Source organism: Aquila chrysaetos, chromosome 9, assembly GCF_900496995.4.
Source record: "Aquila chrysaetos chrysaetos chromosome 9, bAquChr1.4, whole genome shotgun sequence".
Taxonomy (NCBI): Eukaryota; Metazoa; Chordata; class Aves; order Accipitriformes; family Accipitridae; genus Aquila; species Aquila chrysaetos.
The window spans coordinates 10886199-10904551 of NC_044012.1; the positions used below are offsets into that span (position 1 = coordinate 10886199).

The window sequence follows — 18353 nt, forward strand, 5'->3', positions numbered from 1 at the left end:
GCGCTGCGGGCGAGGGCCGCTCTGGTCTCGCCCGGGCTCGCTGTCCGGAGTGCGGCCCGGCTGAGGAGAGCCGCGCGGAGTCGCTCCCGCCGCCGTCGTTCGCCCGCCCGCCCGCCGTCATGTCCGTGCCGGTGTCGGGCCCCTTGCGCAGCGAGCTGGCGGAGGCCGTGGCCCAGGCGCGGCTCTTGGTGGTGGGAGCCGGCGGCATCGGCTGCGAGCTCCTCAAGGACCTGGTGCTCACCGGCTTCAGCAACATCGACGTGGTGCGGGCCGGGGCCGCGGCCGGGGCGGGGGCCGGGGCGGGTGAGGGCCCGGCGGGCGGCGGCGCGGCCGAGGCCGGGGGCGGCGGGGCCGGGGCCGGGGGGTAGGGGGGCAGGGAGCGGGGCGGGGGCCTGAGGGAGGCCGGGGCGGCGGGGCCGCGCCGCCACAGCGCCCCCGCGCCCGCCGCGGCCCCTCCCGCCCGCCGCATTGTCTGCGTGTTTTCAAACTGCTCCCGGCCCGCCAAAGCTGCCGGGCCAGGCTGCCGCGCCGCGCCGCCCCTGCCGCCGGGGGACGGGCTCCGCCACAAAGGGGCTGCGGCCTGCCGGCGCCATCCGCGCCCCCGCCTCCCACGGGGCCGCGCCGAGGGGCTTCCCCCCGCGGGCTGCCGTGCCCGGGCCGCCCGCCGGAGCGAGCGCCGGGAGGGGGAGCGGGGGGGGGGCCGCCCCCCGCCGCCCCCCGCCGCCCCCCGCCGCCCCGAGGTCGGGCCGCCTCCCCCGGGGCAGCGGCGGGTCCAGCCGTCGCTCGGCGGCGGAGCGGCTGCGCCGCTTTGGGAGCCCGTAGATGAAATCTCCTGGGAAACGGTGGTGGTGTGCCATGTTTGCTGCCCGGCGATTGCTCCTTAAAGTCTTAGTTTTGCCTAATGCCGCCTTTGCTACTGCTGCGGATAGTGGTCCGGTGCTGGATCGCAGCGAAAAACAAAATACGTGGGAGGCGAACTGTATTTTTAGATACCGAGTTGTAAAACTGTCAGTCTTGGAAGTCTGGTCACGATAGCTTCCCGCGGGCTGTTGCTTTCACTTTTGCTTCCTGATGCTAATCTCTGAATGTGTATAGGAAGGGCAGAATTGAGAGGGTGGTCGTGTAAACGGGATAGAGATAAATACTGTTAGTAAAAGTCTGATTGCCTAGTTTCCAGATCTTTATTAATTTCTTATTGTAGTTGTGAAAAGTATATGGTTTTAAGAAGTCACTGGAGTACAAATCCAGCTAGAGCACAGGTCCCTTTCCTTGAATGCGCTTTCACTTGTGTGTGCCTGGCCAGGAGTCACATCTGAGAGTTTTGTATCACAAGTTGCAAGAAGTTTGTTTTTACAGTCAGACTTGTTGAGCAGAGCTTATTAGAAACAGCTTTTATCTAAAACTATATCAGCTTGTAGAAGAGTATAGCTACTGGTTTGCCTTGTTATTCATACAGCTCAGGCTTTTCTACTGAAATACTTTTTAAAACTTGTAGGGTATGCTTAACTGCAATTCCAAATTGTTCCTTTGATTTGAGTCTGCCACTGAGAGCCTGTCCAATTTTAACATTGTACTGGTGAAGTAAACAACACAGAAGAGTGGAAGCCTGCATTTTCTGCAGTTTTTTACCCTCTTTTTTTTTTTTTCCTACCTTACTATGTAATTTGTGGATTCCTGCAGTCTGTTATAATAGAAAGAGTTTAATATCTTCTGATTTTCCAGTTAGTCATTAGGCATAAATCTCATTGGGGTATGCTTATTGTTTCACTTATCATAGTTTGATTTTTTTGTATTGTCTTTCAAGGCCAACTTGGACTCCATTAACTTAAGTACATGTTGGAGCGGGGCCATCTTAATTTAAAAATATCATTGGTAGTGTTTTATGCAAGACAGTAACATTTTGATGACATACAAAGTGGGTGGGCAAAAGGCAAGGTGACAGCAAAAAGAAAATTGTTAGGAAAGAGGAAATTCACTATTAGGAGAATAAATTGCTTTTGTCACAACGTTTTATCACAACGTTTGTGATACTGTTGAGAGTTTTCCTTGGTAATTAAATACTAACAAACTTGAACACCTGAAAATGCTTTTTACTTTTATAAGTTGTGAAAATTTTTTAAAACAAAATATTGATACTAAAAAAAATCTAATAGTTTTGAATACCAGATAACTCACAAATATGTGATTTCATTAACTATGCTTTGTTGAAAGGCAGTGCCATTGCCCTCATGAATGAAGAACAGAATGAAATTACTCAAAATGCAAGTCTGAATTAAGAACATCAATATACATTCTTAGGAAGTTCTGAGGCCTTTCCTTCTAACTTACAAAAATGGGAGCAGTGTAAAAGTTATTAAAATAAAGAGAACTGTTAAATTCTGATCATTCTTAGCTAGATTGAAGCTTCTGTTGAGGTCTAATGGTCTCAAGTATTCTCTGTGGAGAAAAACTTCCTCTGTTTCTTTTGGTCTTGGTAGTACTGTTTTCAGTTGTAGCTTATGTCATTTGTTATCATCTCCAGTTAAAATACTAAAAGCTTTCTGGGTAGTGGAAGTTTTAACAGAATTATGCACTTAATAATTTTCACTTGAGGTTCTTGGGCTTTTTGGCTTTGGACTAAGCAAGCTTTCTGAGTGTGTCTTATGAGAAAGGAAAGGAGGTAGAAATGTTTTTTTTATGCAAATACCGTTTTCATGAAAAGATACAAGACCATGCGTAGTTACTAGGATACTACGGGCAATAAAGATTAACAGTCTCTGCTTTATAATATATTTCTAAAACATTTTATATTTTCTGTTTGCTCTATATCCACAGGTGCTTTTATTTAGTGTTTAAATAGAACTCTTTAGCTATTTACAGTTCTTAGTATATTAAAACTTAATCCTTAAATTAAAAATATTGGGAAGTTTAATCTTGGAGCTTGGATCTCGCATTCAAAGGATCTTCAATGAGAAGTGTGTGGCATGCTTTTTTCGTTATTCAAGTTTGGTTAATAAAATTAAAAGCGTATGAGAATACCCTTAGTAGGTCATGTTTAAACTTCACACTGCACAGTCAGTCTGATAGTACTCTCCATATAGCTGAAAGCGTTACTATGTTGTGTATGTCAGCATTATCTATGGGAATTTGGGATAAATACCTCTTAGGGTCAGGAAAATTGTCTCCCCCCCAGTTAAAAGTTAGGGACAGGAGAGGATTTCTAAAGAGTGGTTGATGAGAGAGAAGTGTTTAATGAAAGCAAAAGTAGTGGCATCAAAGGTAGGAATAAATCTTCTCAAAGTTCTAATTAAATCTTAATTCTTGTTGTGGGACGTAAAGACATTTGAAATTATGATGTTCATGTGCATATATTAATAGAAACATGGCTGTTAGGGGAGTTACAGTCACGGCATCCTTTGAGGTGGTACATCACAGGTGTGCTGTGGTATATGTTTTTAAACATTTTTGATTGCATGATTGGATTATTTTTTTTTGTAAGTAGACTTCATAGTTTTTTAATATGCACTTCAGCAGTTAGTCCTGGTGACAAACAGTAAAAGCTTTTGCCCTGCAGTATATGAATTAGATGACAATGCAGCCCTCGGTTTACTGATTCAGTTGCTCAAAGCTATGTTCAAATATAAAGTAGAAATACTAATTAGTTTGCTGAGTAGTCTTCTTGGACCTTGGGGAAATGTGGTACAGAGCCAGCATTCAGGGTGGTTAGTCCCATGTAGAGTCTGACTGGACCTATCTAGAGAGATTTCTGCAGTATCTCCTCTGAGTTTGTACAGTGTGCTCCTGATGAATTCTCACTAAAATCTTTATCGTCTGGTAAATAGGACAATCAGTTACCAACTTTCTACTAACCACTGTGCAAATGTATGTCAAAATTCATGTGCGTTTTTAGTAGGGACTCTTTCTTCAGAAAGTTTGTTGTCATGTAGCCCTAATTTTTGACATATGGTTCTATTGTAAGTAATTATTTAAAATGTATGGATTTCTGAAGATGATTAGGTCATCATTTGCACCTCTACAGTTCCTATAGTGCAGACATAACACCTGTATGCAGGTCTGAAAAGGGATCTGTAAAGTTTATGCATTTTGGTCAATCACATTTGCTTCAAACTCTGTTAATGATTTTGTACCTTTTATGTCTGTAAAAGTGAACTGGCTGTCTCTTGTGTGTTTATAGATTGATTTGGATACTATTGATGTCAGCAATCTCAACAGGCAGTTTTTGTTTCAAAAGAAACATGTTGGAAGATCGAAATCACAGGTGAGGAAAAGGTCAAAGCTTAAGTCTTACTTAGTATTATTTTATGGACAGTGTTAGACACATGTCACAATTTTGTTTCTACTGTGAAGAGGTAAGTGTTGGCTGGTTGATCATGGCTATCCACAACATTTCATTATAAAATTATTTAAATCTCTTAAGGTAGTCAACTTAGACTCGATACCAGTTGAGTATCGAGTATCTTTAGAAGGAAGGAAGAAAGAAATAATAAGTGGTTTTTTTTGTTTTTGTTTTTTTTTTATTTCTAGGTTGCCAAGGAAAGCGTGTTACAGTTTTATCCAGAAGCTAATATTATAGCTTACCATGATAGCATCATGAAGTATGTTTGTTTTTAAGCTCTAATTACATGTTTTGTTTTGCAAGTACTGTGTTATTTAAATGCTACAATGGTGTGCTTTAAGATATTTTACAAAGCTACTGCAGTAAGAAGAAATAGCTGTAAATAAGGGAGTACCACACACCCGAGTGGGAGTGTGGATTTTGCATGAGTTTTCTTAAGCTCTGGTAGTAAGCTGTAGTCATTTGCTTGTGTCTATTTTTCATTTTATTAGTAATATTTACTATATAAGTTTCTACACTGTAAAGATGCCCTGATGTCTTAAGCAATAATTAGGTAAAATAAATGTCAATGTTGAGTCTGTGATTAAAAAAATTAAGTCTTTTGTGTGTGTGTAGGTAACTGAGTATCATTTATATATGCCCCAAACTGTTAAAATTTAGTCTTTGTGATCCATAACCAATGAGTAGAGTAAAATATTATGTAGACTTTCATTAGCTGTTTCCCATGTTTTAATTTATATTTGTCCAGCTTCTTAAAAATTGATATTCTGTAATATTAAGGTTTGAACTCTGATGTTGCCATTAGCCACTGAAACACTTACTCATTGCATCCTTCTCCTGAAACTGTAAAATCGTTAATCCTGTTTCCTCTTTATTCTCTCTTCTTTGCCACCTTCTTCTTTAAATCAGAAAAATGTAATGTAAAGATAATAAAGCATCAAGATTTTAAAATCCCATGTCTTGGCTCCTAAGGGTATGGAGGCACGATCAAAACCAATTGCGCTATCACAGTATAATGAATTATCAACAGTCTGATGAGCTATGGTAATTACAGTGTGCATGTTTTAGCCTCAGCTGATGGTTTTTAAGGTCAGTTACCACAGCTCAGCCAATTTACTCATTAGGTCAGAGCAGTATAATCACTTTTTCGTTGTCTGCCTGTTTCATTGGTCAAATTAGTACTAATTGCAATAGCTTCCTTCCAGCAGCATAAAATACATGCTTTCACCCAGCTTTAAAATGGGCAGAAGACAAATGGGGCAGTTAAAGGCTAGCAGTAAATTTATAATATGTGTAATTTACCACATGAACATCAATCCACCCTTTGCATGTGTATAGTTTCTGTTGTGGCATAATAACCAACAACTTTGATAAGCCATTTTGAGTATTGTTTTTCTTTTCTGTAGCCCTGACTATAACGTAGAGTTCTTCCGCCAGTTTACGTTGGTTATGAATGCTCTGGATAACAGAGGTGAAGTTTTCACTATGATTTTGTATTGGAGATGAAAATACTGTTGCTTGTTCATAGAAACAATTTTCATGTGCTCCACTCTTTAGTACTTCTGCAGTGTCAGTTAAATAACAAGTATCCTCTTAACCCATCTGTAGTTTGACTAATGCTTGTGTGCTTCACTAGAACCTTGAAAGGGTAGTTAGTGCTTTTACAGGTGTTTTGAAAGTAAACATTAACTGCTATGTTGTTGCTTTATGGGATCTGATGAGTATTGTGTGTACCTATGTAATTTTATTCAGTTGAGTTTGCTATATGTAATAGCGTCGATATATTTTGTGTTAATTGGGAAATTGACTTTGTGAAAAGGCGTAGTGCTCTATAATGAAGTAAGACAGATTAAGGATAAATGTTTGCATAGGACGCTACCTTAAATTTGGAGAAGTAAAACTTTTTTTTTTTCTGATTATTCAAATTTTTCTTTAAAAACTCTTGATTTGCAGCTGCCCGCAACCATGTGAACAGGATGTGTCTGGCTGCTGATGTTCCTCTTATAGAGAGTGGAACTGCAGGTTACCTTGGACAAGTCACAGTTATTAAAAAGGTTAGGCTGTGTATTACTCTTGTTGCTTTAAGTTTAAATCATCGGCTCTTTAGACAACAGGGAGTTGGGTGTTTTGAGATACAGTTACAGTTTATCTGGTAATAAGATATACTATCAGTAGCCTTCACAGTGTGACAAATATTTCACTTTTCACCAGGGAGTGACAGAATGTTATGAATGTCATCCTAAACCAACTCAGAAGACTTTTCCAGGCTGCACAATCCGAAATACGCCATCGGAACCTATCCATTGCATTGTGTGGGCTAAGTATTTGTTCAAGTAAGTGATTTTTTTTAAAAAAGAAAATAGGTACTGTGGTTCGCTCTTCTGGTTTCTAAACCTACAGACCGAGAAATAAAGCGGACATGCGCTTTTGATGGCGGGAGGGGGGTGTTTTTAATTAATGTGTATTATAGCAAAAACCTCCAGTTCTTTGACCTGGATTTTGGGGTGGGGTTTTTTTTTTTTTTTCTTTTAATATAAAGATGGAAAGTTGGTTAGTACTTAGGCCTTGTTCAAATATCACAGAAAATCTGGCAGAGTAGTTTGGCGCAGCAGTGTAGGTTGACCATACTTCATTCTTCACCTTTGTGTGAAGTTAACACATTTTTCAGTTTAATGCATGTATAAATAGATGTAAAGTTTGCTTGGATCTTGGAGGGTTATAAGCAATCTATTCAGTACTGCAGTGTAAATATAAGGCTAGGTGAACTATTGAGTGAGTTATACAGAACCGTTTTGCTAAATTCATTTTTGTATTGGACATTTTGTGTCATCAGTGTTAAGTTCACATGTGATGAATCCCAACAATTTAAAAAGCAATGTATGAAGAGGCACTCTGATAGCAAGATTTCTAAAGTGGATATATATCTGTTAGCAAATATTTCAGTCTTTAACCAGATATGGTGGAATTCTAGTGTTGTGTTCTTGTTCTTAATTATTATATAGCCAGTTGTTTGGAGAAGAAGATGCTGATCAAGAAGTCTCTCCTGACAGAGCTGATCCTGAAGCTGCCTGTGAGTGTGATATAACCTCATAGCTTACCCTGTTACTGAAATGTTCTATTTCAGAGATTATGACTTGTTTCTGTACATTTCTTAAGGGTAGAGAGTTCAGCTCCATTTTCTTTTAAGAGGATTCCATTTACTGTACCCTTGGACAACAAGAGCTTGGGGTGTGTTAGCAGTAGTTTCCCTTACAGACCTTCATGCACACTGTGCATAATTTAGTTCCCTCATACTGACACTTATTAGATATTTGAAACAATTTCAGTGTTTTTAGTCAGCTTGATGCGTAGTGCATAGCAGAGGTTTTTGCATGGGTAATGTGCAAAAAAATAGTCTTCAAAATGCCAACAGTTTAATAGTTTCACTTGTCAGAACTGTGGCATTTGTGGGCAGCCTAAAACATTATTAAAATTATTACTTCAGCTGTTGTGAAAACTTTTTAATACAGTGTAAGATGGGTCACTGGCATTCACTAATTGTTCTCAGGTAGTGTGGGTAGAACACTTGTGAGGAACACAATACACTCGCTAGTCATAAAGTTCCAGTTAACACATCCAGGTGTAAAATATATGATTTAGATGAATAGGCTTGTATCTGTTTGGATACTCCTGTTCCCTGTGCAGCAAACAGTCTTCCCCATGTGCACAGAAACTTGAAGTGAAAAGTAAGCTTGAAGTGTAAATTAAACATAACTGATCTTCACAGGGTGGCCTTTTTTCTTCCTATGTATTTGGATTTGATGGAGTGCTTCCTTCCCTGCAGCTGGGAGGCTTGTCTTTTGAACTGTGGACTGAGAACTGAATGATATTTGTAGTCACTCTGCATTTTCCACTCCTAGCTGAGGGATTGCAAGGAAATATAGAGATTGTGTTTGAATCCTTCTAGCCTGAAACGCTTCAATGTTAATCTATGTAGGAAATATGCCCATTTTGAGTAATGTTTTTGCAGCTATTCAGTATTTTTCTGTAAGGACAGTAATCGTAGTTACTGTGAAGGGGAATAAGCCTCATTGCTTCTTTCGGATCCATTGATAGATGAAGGGACTTGGCAGAGGGAGCTTAGAGGATCCTCCAACTTTTCAGATTCTCCGAACATCAGATAGTGATCACCCAACAGGTTGTTGCTACAGGAAGTGCAGAATGAAATAGCTCGGTCTCAAAAAGAATGGCATATAAACTCAGTTAAAACAACTGCTGCTGGAATACTTGGAAGGTAGCAGACACAACGCCACTTATTTGAACAAAGATATCAGGGCAATTATAGGAAGGCCTGAGCTGTAGCCTCATGTCTGTAGTGAGTAAACTGTCCGTAGTAACACTGCTGTTTAGAATCAGTGGATATACAGGGTGTATCAGGGAAGAGGCAATGCATACTTTGTAAAGGGAAGTTGTGCCTTGCATAGCTCTGCAGGTCCTTTGAAGGAATCAGCAAACCTGTGGACAAGCATATCTCGTTTATGCTGTTTTGAATCTGCAGGGGGCACTCAAAAACTTTTTTTAAGGAACCTGAAGGAGCTAAGCAGCCATGGGGAGAAAAAAGGATGAAGATCCTGAAGTGGATAAACTACTTAAATCATAGAGATAAATGGTGATTAGAGGAGTGTCTCAGACTGGGGATCAGACCAGTGCTGTTCAGCATACATGATGAAGCAAAGTCACTCAGAACAGTAAAGATGAGGACTAACTGCAAAAAGTAGTAGAAAGCTTCACAATACAGAATGACTGGGCAATGTTAGGTAGATTTGGTGCAGATAAACATGAAATGATGCATTGGTGAAAGGGGGGAAACATTCACAAATTTACATATAAAGTTACGGTCTCTGAATTTATTTTTTTCTCATTCGGTCAAGATGTTAATAGATAGCTTTATGAAAACATCAACCTGCTGCTTATTAGGAATCACGATAGCAATTGCTGGATGTGACTGGGAAAGAAACACAAAATGAATAGCATCCGTATGCATGGAATTTTTTTGTATAGGAATAACCAGAGGTAGGAAGCTGATTTTTTTTTTTTTTTTTGTGTGTGTGTGTGTTGAAGTTCTAACCAAACTAAGACTTTTCAGCCAGGAAGAGAGACTACTAAAAGGGGATGGTTAGACATTTACAAAATTGCAACATTATGTGGAGAAAATTAATAGGAAACGATTGTTCACTGTTTCTGCCAATAAAGGAGTTGGGTAACATCAAGTTAAATTAGTGAGTTGCAGTTGCAGAAGCGAACAGGAGTTGTGTCTAATTCAGCTTTTGTTGGGCGCAGGAAAGCCTTTTTATGGTCCCTGTATAATTTTGGTTATTGACTCTAGGGTAGTATTTGGATGTGATTTTCCTTTTTTTGAATTAAAATATTGGTTAACGCTTTATTAATAGGGGAGCCAGCAGAAGCAGAAGCCAGAGCACGAGCATCCAATGAAGATGGGGAGATTAAACGTGTTTCAACTAAGGAGTGGGCTAAATCAACAGGATACGATCCAGTTAAACTTTTTACTAAGGTATCTTCTTTACCTGCAATAAATGTCTTTATTTGAAGTGTATGAGGTGCTTTAAAGTTGGGTCAAAACCCAGTTTGGACACCTAATGATAGCCATCAGTTATGCAATTATGTTATGACTTCCAGCAGTTTTGCTGTAGTGTTGGTCTTTTACAACACTTGCTTGTTTTACGGCATTCCATCTGCATCTGTACAGATGGCTTCGGCAGCTTGTCCATGCTCTACAGAAAAAACTTAATTTGAATTACTTTTAATATGAAAAGGTAAACTTGAATTATGTAGGAGTTTCACTGGGCATAATCAGAACCAATCTGAGGACCTAAAAGCTATCAGTCATCTTCTGTGTATAATCAGGCTCTGGCATAAGAAAATACAAACCAGTTTAGGAGTTTTCTTTCTAAATAGTTGCTGAAAGTGGATAAATAGAGGAAATTAGTATAGAATGTAATCTTGATAGGTAGTAATAACTTTACTCTGGAAATTCATTGGCATGTAGATAAGAGTAACTCAGGGAGAGTATACAAAGAGCTATAGTGATGGCTTCAGTAGGCGCAGGAACCCACTGCTTGGACTATTGTTTCTTGATTTTTACTTTACTCCCCCCCAGATTAATCAGAGCTGTGTCTGCTTTATGCAATAAGTCTTAGAGAATGGGGAATAAGAATTTTTTCAAATCTGGGGTTTTTTTCCCTCCTGTGGAGTTTGATTTTTATTTACGTGGTTTGAAAATATTTTCAAGGAGAAAAGCAAAATCTCATAAATCTAATGCTGATTTTTCAGTTTCACAGCAGATGTAAAAATAAAGTATGTCCTTTTTTTCCCCCTTTCATTCTAATGTTTTTTTGGTTTTGTTTTTTTTTAACGTTTCCTAGCTTTTCAAAGATGACATTAGATATCTGCTGACAATGGATAAGCTGTGGAGGAAAAGAAAGCCTCCAGTGCCACTGGACTGGGCTGAGGTACAAAATCAAGGTAATTGTCCCTCCTCCCACTGTGTATTTGTAAGTCATACTTGCTGTTTGCTAATGCATCTCTGTGATATGTACATTTGCACTGTCACAGTTGAGTACTGATAACATATTAAATTCTTTGTGATTCCTGAAGATTTTAAATTTCTGTATATAGAAAATGTTTTTTCTAGAACTGTTTTGCAATTGTTATTTTGGATACTTAGTATTGGCTGTAGAAAATTCACATTTCACAAAATGAAATGTGAATTTCATGAAATAAAATGTGAATTACATGTCAGCTTATTCTAGGAGACCTTACCATGAGCACTGATAACATTTATCTCTGAAAGCTGAGTTTTGGTGAAAATGTACATTTGTTGTAATTTGTGCATGTCTAGACAATTGATGTCTAGACGATAGCTATAGTTGCAGTTTTAAATGCAGGTTTGTTGTAAAATGTTTGGGCTACTGTAGTTTAAGGATATTGTTCTTTGATTTAGAAAATAGTTAATTTTGCTGAAATTGGAAAATTCTTAACTCTTCGAGAAAATTTCTGTGGGATTTATGAGTATTCCTGATCTTAATTTTCTTTTTTTCTTTTCCCAAAGAGAAAAACATATCTGACCAACAAAATGAATCCTCTCCAGTCTTGAAGGATCAGCAGGTTCTCGATGTCAAGAGCTATGCACACTTATTTTCCAAGAGTGTTGAAACCCTGAGACTTCACCTGGCTGAGAAGGGTGATGGAGCAGAGCTTATATGGGATAAGGTTAGTTTGCCAAATACATAAGAACCAGTTATATTCTACATATGTAGTACAGGTATTAATTGGACTCATTCAGTTTCATTCCAAAATGGTACTACTTAGAACAAAAATGTCTGGCACCTCACTGAAAGGACTTCCCATATGTAAACAAATATATACTATAAATGCTATATTCTGTAACTCACTGAATGTAAGGATTAACTATTGTGATGTAAAATAACTTAATTCACCAACTTTAAATAGCACAACTTCAGAAGTATTTTTCATATTTTTATTTTTGAAAATATTCTAATAATGCAACTCCATTTTTTCCTTTTTAGCTTTCTCTAAAACATGCTCTCATACAGTGGTTGGTAGCTAGAGTTCTACTGAGTTGTACATAGTAGTTAGCTCTGACGATAGGTATGTATTATATTATTAATTTTGCTGAAGAAAAGCAAGAAAAGAATTTTCTTTTTTAGCACCAGAGACAGTGTAATCTTCCTGCAATCAGTTGTCATTTGGCATAAGAAAAAAAAAAAAAAAAGTAGTTTGTAAATATAGGGGGACACAATAGTATTACAACAAATAGTAAAAATACTTCTCTCTGAAACACCAATTTTTGAAACTGAGCATAAAACATTGTAAGATTTAGGATTTAGACGTTATTTTGAACATACAAGGCATTCTATTAATTCTGATACACTAATTCACTATTAAAATACTAAGTACAATTTCTAAACACGTCTATTTAAAGTATTACTGCTCTGTCTAAACATACCTTCTGAAAGAGGAAGTATATTGACTTTGAAATGGAATATTGTGCAGACTTTTTTAACTTTCTGTTTTTAAGGTTTTAGGAGCCATGTGTTGCAAACTTTTTCCAATGAATAATCTGATTTTTAAATACTTTTTGTATTAACTTTTTGTCAGGATGACCCTTCTGCAATGGATTTTGTCACTTCTGCTGCGAATCTCAGGATGCATGTTTTCAGTATGAATATGAAGAGCAGATTTGATATCAAGTGTAAGGATAGAATATAACATTGTTTTATTTTAAATAATAATCTAAACTCCTCATTTTCATTTACTGTTAAAAATCTGCATACTCTTGCTTATTTTGCAGCAATGGCAGGAAATATTATCCCAGCTATAGCTACTACTAATGCAGTAATAGCTGGTCTGATAGTGCTGGAGGGTTTGAAGATTTTATCAGGAAAAATAGATCAGTGTAGAACGGTAAGTGGGAATAAGATACTCTTACTTTCTTGTTATTTATTATTTGTTTAAAAGTCACATTTAACCTGCTTTGACTATTGAGTCGTTTTACTGTCTCACTTGCTGCTTCAGTAGATTCTGAATGTGCTGGGAACTTTCAGCCACAATGAAAAGAGAAGCGGGAGTCTCAAGGATCATTAAATTCCTCTGATTTAATGAAAATTGGCTGCTAGATAGGAGAGCGAACCAGACTGACATCACTTGAAACATGGTTGTTTCATGTTACAGATCTGTTTGGCAATAGCTGGTCAGTCAGCACAGGTGTCATTGCAGACTGGCTGTTAATGTGCATTTTTCTCCTGTTCAGCAGGCATGTCAAAGAGGATTAGGGAACAGGAAAACCTGTGAGACTAAGAGAGTAAATCTGTAGGAAAACAGGTTTTATGAGTGCTATTACTTACAGAATAACTTGTTTTATTCTTGTCTGTCTTCAAGATTTTTCTGAACAAGCAGCCAAATCCCAGAAAGAAGCTACTGGTTCCTTGTGCTTTGGATCCACCAAATCCTAACTGTTATGTATGTGCAAGTAAGCCAGAAGTGACTGTGAAACTTAATGTACACAAAGTTACTGTGTTAACTCTCCAGGATAAGGTAAATCTTGAATATTAGCTACAGCTTCAATTTTTATTCTAATACTATAAATTATTAAAGTTAGGTTTTTGTTCAGTATATTTTGACGGAACGTTAGCTGTTTATATTTGCTCTACATTTTGCATTTCCCTCAGCTACAAGAAGAGCTAGATTATTAGCCAGTATGCTTCTTGCTCATGTGTGCTTGTGTACCTTGTGAAAGAATGTTTTTATTTTGTAACTTTTTGGTGGTTTTAAAGCTTATTCATATCCAACAGTGAAAAACTAAATTTGTATTTTGGTTGAATAGTTCAGTAGCCACATTACAGTTGTGTAGTCACAACTGATTTGTAATTCTGTCATTTTATGAATTATACTAAAAATTTTTTCAGTGTATTTGAACCTGTAGGCTTCAGACAGCAACAATACAATTATTTTGTTCATGGAAGTAAAAAAAAAAAAAGTATACACTCTCAGGAGATGCCTGAAAATGAGCCAGGATAAGAAAATCAACATAATTCAAGTTTTTTTCTTTTATAAGTGTTTTTATAAGTCAGATATTGATTAAGTAATCATATTCGTCTTTTCAGATAGTGAAAGAAAAATTTGCTATGGTAGCACCAGATGTACAAATAGATGATGGAAAAGGAACTATTCTTATCTCTTCAGAAGAAGGAGAAACAGAAGGTATGCATACTGAAGCCTTTTAGATAAGAGTAGATAAAAACTAGGAAGAAACCAAGATACACAGAATGGAAGTATAGCAAATGTGCTAGTGTTCATCCTGTAGACTAATATTTGAAGAGGACTGGATTTGCAAGTGTTTAAGTGGCTCAAGAATAGCTAGTGGTATTGTCTACAAGCCTGCAAGTCCAGTTCAGCTTTCCTGTATAAAGTACTTTTCACCTGGAGTGTCAGGATTCCTTTCAAGAATAGATATTCAGCTATAAAAGTGCACCAGTTATCTTCCTCTGTTTGCAAGTCCCGTTCATTTTCCTGTTCTTAGATTGCAGTCTTTTTATGATGCTTGTAGGTACTGTTGTAATACAAATACTATCTCCAAAATGTTCCTAAATGTAATAATAGTGAAGTGCTTGAACATGATGCATGAGGGGTAAATAAGTCAAACATAAGTAGTTTTAACTCCTGATAGGCTTAAATGTCAGGTTTTAATTTAAATATAGCTAATAAATGTTCATCTTATGTTTCTACATAAAACTTCTGGAGTACTCATTTCATTGTATTTATTCAGGTGTAAAGGATCTTTATATAAGTAGCTGTATACACTGCAGTTTTTCACTATTTTTCTAGCAAATAACCACAGGAAATTATCAGACTTTGGAATTCGAAATGGCACTCGACTACAAGCAGATGATTTCCTCCAGGACTATACACTGTTAATCAATGTGCTTCATAGGTAAGGATTATTTTTGTGTATACATGTAGAACAGTTCCACAGGGAATTTCCAACTCAGAATTTTAATTTCATCAATAAAGCTCAAAGATAAAGCTGCAGAAAGAAAACAATAGAGGTAAAAGAGGAATTGTTATTTTTTATGAATTTATAGAGTTTAGGGGGTTTTGGTTTGTTTTGGTTTTTGTTGTGGTTTTGGTTTGGTTTTTTACACAATAATTGGAAAAATTTATTTGAATAATTTGTCATTACACAGCATAAAAATACAGCGCAAAACCAAATTTACTTCTGAGGCAGCCAACAAGCAAGAAACTGCCATTTAAAAACCAAAACAAAATAAAAAAGGGAAAAAAAAACACCCCCAGCCTGCTGGAGTGGTAGATCCTCTGTTTGACTACCTGTGTTCAGATACAGCAATGCAAATAGAAGTCACTTTGAACTCATTGGTCTGTGTATTTAACCCTGGATAAGTAATAAACATATTATATACAGTAAATTAACACACTGCACTTTCAGTGAGAATAGGAATGTGACATTGAGGAAGAAAGGTAAGCTCAGGTAATGATTTTTCTCATTCCTAAACATTTTAAGCCATGGCACTGGGTAGAACAGTGTTTATGAATAGACAAAGCATAAATTATAAAGGAGGACTGAACAGGTTTTCCTCTTTTAATATGTTTTTCTCATTTTGTCATAGTTACAGTGTGCTCTAATACTTGAATTATATACTTTCTTTGTGAAAAAGACAGAGTTTTATTTTCACCTGGTTGTTTAAAAGCATATGTATTTTTCTGCAGTGAAGACCTAGAAAAAGATGTAGAATTTGAAGTTGTTGGTGATACCCCTGAAAAAGTTGGCCCTAAACCATCAGAACCAACATCCAAGAACATTACCAATGGTAGCGATGATGGAGCGCAACCGTCAACATCAACAGGTAAATAACAGTAATCAATGTTAAATAAAACAAAATAATCTTTTAATAGTGCAGTCCAATTAAAATAGTTGTCTTCAGTTTTATGACTTAACTTTGCCAAAATGAAATAAATGTCATTTAAGTTGCCTCTGTGTATAAATATAATATTAAATAGAAAAATGCACATTTACGATTGTTACAAAATGCACATTTAAGATTGTTACAAAGGTTTACAGTAAATACACCTTGAAATTATATTTAACTCAGAAGGGCTTGGTGGGGTGTCAGCTTAAGTGCATCATTTGCACAGTGATTTAAATAAAGTTAGACCCATTCTATCTGATGGTCACGCTATTGCTTGACAAAAAAGAATCAACCAAATTTGTCACTTTCTCCCTACAGATTAAAAATTACTTTGCGGATGTCTTTTGATCATGTTTCATTTTTTTAATTTATTATCTGCTTACAAAATAATTGTTCTTCACCTACCAAACAAATACCCATTGTTATCCTTTAGTTCTTTAAGTCGGCTCACCCTTCCACTTCTCCCTCTCTCTGTGTTCTCTCTCTCTCATGGAGCATGGCTTCTAGTGGGAGTTCTGTTGAATGCAGTAGTGAAAGGAGCGGCTGGACTCTACAGCTCAGTGTGTGTAAAAGTTCTTTTCTCAAGAACTGCTGCAGATAGCATGCAACTCTTCTATTTTGTACATGGAAAACAAAAATCATGTGAACTAATGCATTTCCCATACTTTTGGGTTACTGCAATATTTTTCATACCTCTAGTGAAGAGGGAGTAACCATGTGACAAGCCTATTTTATACTGATTTCAAAGAAATTCAAGACACTCTTGCAGTTGAATGAATGGATAAAGAATGCTCCAGGACGTATTTGTTGTATTAGAGACATTCTTATTTTTATGTATGAAATTTTGGTTGAGAGTAGACTATCTTTACAGTATCCGTTTGAATTAAAAATGTGTATTTTGCAGCCCCAGATCAAGACGATCTATTGATTGTTGATTCTGAAGATGAAGGTACTTCAAGCAATGTTGATGATGATATGGAAAACAAAAGCCGCAAGAGAAAACTAGAAGATAAAGAGTGCGTCAGTACAAAGAGAGTGCGTACTGAGCAGACAGAAGAACAAGATGAAATTATAGCATTAGACTGAATGTGCAAATGCCCCTTGACAAAATTATTTGGATAATGTAATACAGTAACAGCATATGTTGGGATGTGAAAAATGTCCAGAACTAGCCTAATTTTAAGGCCTTCGTTCCAAGTGAATACCAAACCACTGGCTTAAATAATTTGTGTCTTTCTCTTGATGATAAAGCTCTCATCTCAGTAGACTTTTTCAGAAGTTTTTCCATATTAATTCCATATATTAAATGTAGTAGAAACATAGTTTATAAATACTTACAGATGAGTATTTGCTTAAACAGTCATGAAAAAAGCATGTTATTTTTGTGTAAATACCTCTTTGGTATAATTCAATAGGATAAAAAAAACCTGCTCTTGTTTAGTAAAGGCTCATCATCTGATGCTCAGATTTTAAGTAACTACATTTTTATTTTTTTGCTTGAAGACGAATATTTTTAGCCTAGTCCTAAATATTTTTCACATCCTGAACAAGTAAAGAAAATTCAATAAAGCAAATTAGTGCCATGTTTTAACAGTGTTCTTAAAGTTCAACTGGCACTATGTACATTACTGTAAAACTGTTAATTTACTCAAGTTTTTCAGCTCGTACTGCCTGGTATGTCAATGTAAGAAGCAAATTTTTGTGTATTGTTACAGTTTCAGGTTATTTATATTTGATGTTTTGTAAACTCAGATACTACTACTATACTGTACATCTGATGGACCAAATAAATGACATCTGAAATACTTGCTATATTTGCTTGCACAGTCCAAGTTTATGCTGACTTAATGGGATTTTACAATGTATAGCCTTCAAAAATTACTGTATTATTTTCATTTTTCTAAACATAATCTAGTAGTACAGAACTTAAGCTTCACTTGTTTGAGGTGAAAGGGGAATTTTTTTAATAAAACTTTTGTGAATGTTTTTTTTCTTGGACAATCAATTATTGGCCTCTTCAGTTGGAGCGTTTGCACCACCACACACGTGTTTTCACCACCTCATGCCTTCAGAAAGAGGAAAGTACTGGTCTTTTATACATTACACTTTGTGCATAGGACAAAAGCGCAATGTTTAGAATCAGTATCTTAAAACCTACTGCATTTGTTTAACTATTTTGGTAGCTCTCAAAACTATCAGTGTTGATTCTTAGAATGCGTTAATCAGCCATTTCTATCACTGTACTGAAGTTACTTTCCAACTTAGTGAGCCAAAACTGCTTCTATTCATAGATAAGTATGCAGAGTTAGCCTTACAGAGCAGAAAATTGAGCAGACAGGATTTATTCTGTTAAGTTTGCAAGCTGAATGAGTTTTAAACAAGATGTTAACTGTATAGAAGGAGAATGTAAAAAAACCCAAAACAAGCACCTTTTTAGGTTGTGGTTCCTGCATCTGGTTCTGCCTAGTACAAAGGCCAGCTTGTCATCAGTGTTAAATTGCCTACGCAGTGCA

At 37.2% G+C, this 18353-nt stretch overlaps 1 protein-coding gene across 1 annotated transcript; it reads left to right on the forward strand.

The window, feature by feature from the left end:
* The first annotated feature begins 22 nt into the window (after positions 1 to 22).
* On the forward strand, positions 23 to 17826 carry UBA2 (ubiquitin like modifier activating enzyme 2). The gene is made up of 17 exons (XM_030025774.2): positions 23 to 263; positions 4175 to 4258; positions 4525 to 4595; positions 5743 to 5807; positions 6290 to 6390; positions 6548 to 6669; positions 7339 to 7406; positions 9766 to 9887; positions 10759 to 10858; positions 11445 to 11605; positions 12515 to 12608; positions 12708 to 12820; positions 13295 to 13450; positions 14020 to 14116; positions 14741 to 14846; positions 15641 to 15777; positions 16745 to 17826. Exons 1-17 carry the CDS (start codon positions 120 to 122, stop codon positions 16924 to 16926), a joined length of 1923 nt encoding a protein of 640 aa, XP_029881634.1. The 5' UTR covers positions 23 to 119; the 3' UTR covers positions 16927 to 17826.
* The last annotated feature ends 527 nt before the right edge of the window (positions 17827 to 18353 follow it).

What these genes read in the sequence shown, in the direction of transcription:
- UBA2 (XM_030025774.2), top strand. Translation starts at nt 120, where the DNA reads ATGTCCGTGCCGGTGTCGGGCCCCTTGCGCAGCGAGCTGGCGGAGGCC. An exon ending in TTGGAAGATCGAAATCACAG is followed by an intron (nt 4,259 to 4,524) that starts GTGAGGAAAAGG and finishes TTTTATTTCTAG; the next exon opens with GTTGCCAAGGAAAGCGTGTT. An exon ending in GCAACCGTCAACATCAACAG is followed by an intron (nt 15,778 to 16,744) that starts GTAAATAACAGT and finishes TGTATTTTGCAG; the next exon opens with CCCCAGATCAAGACGATCTA.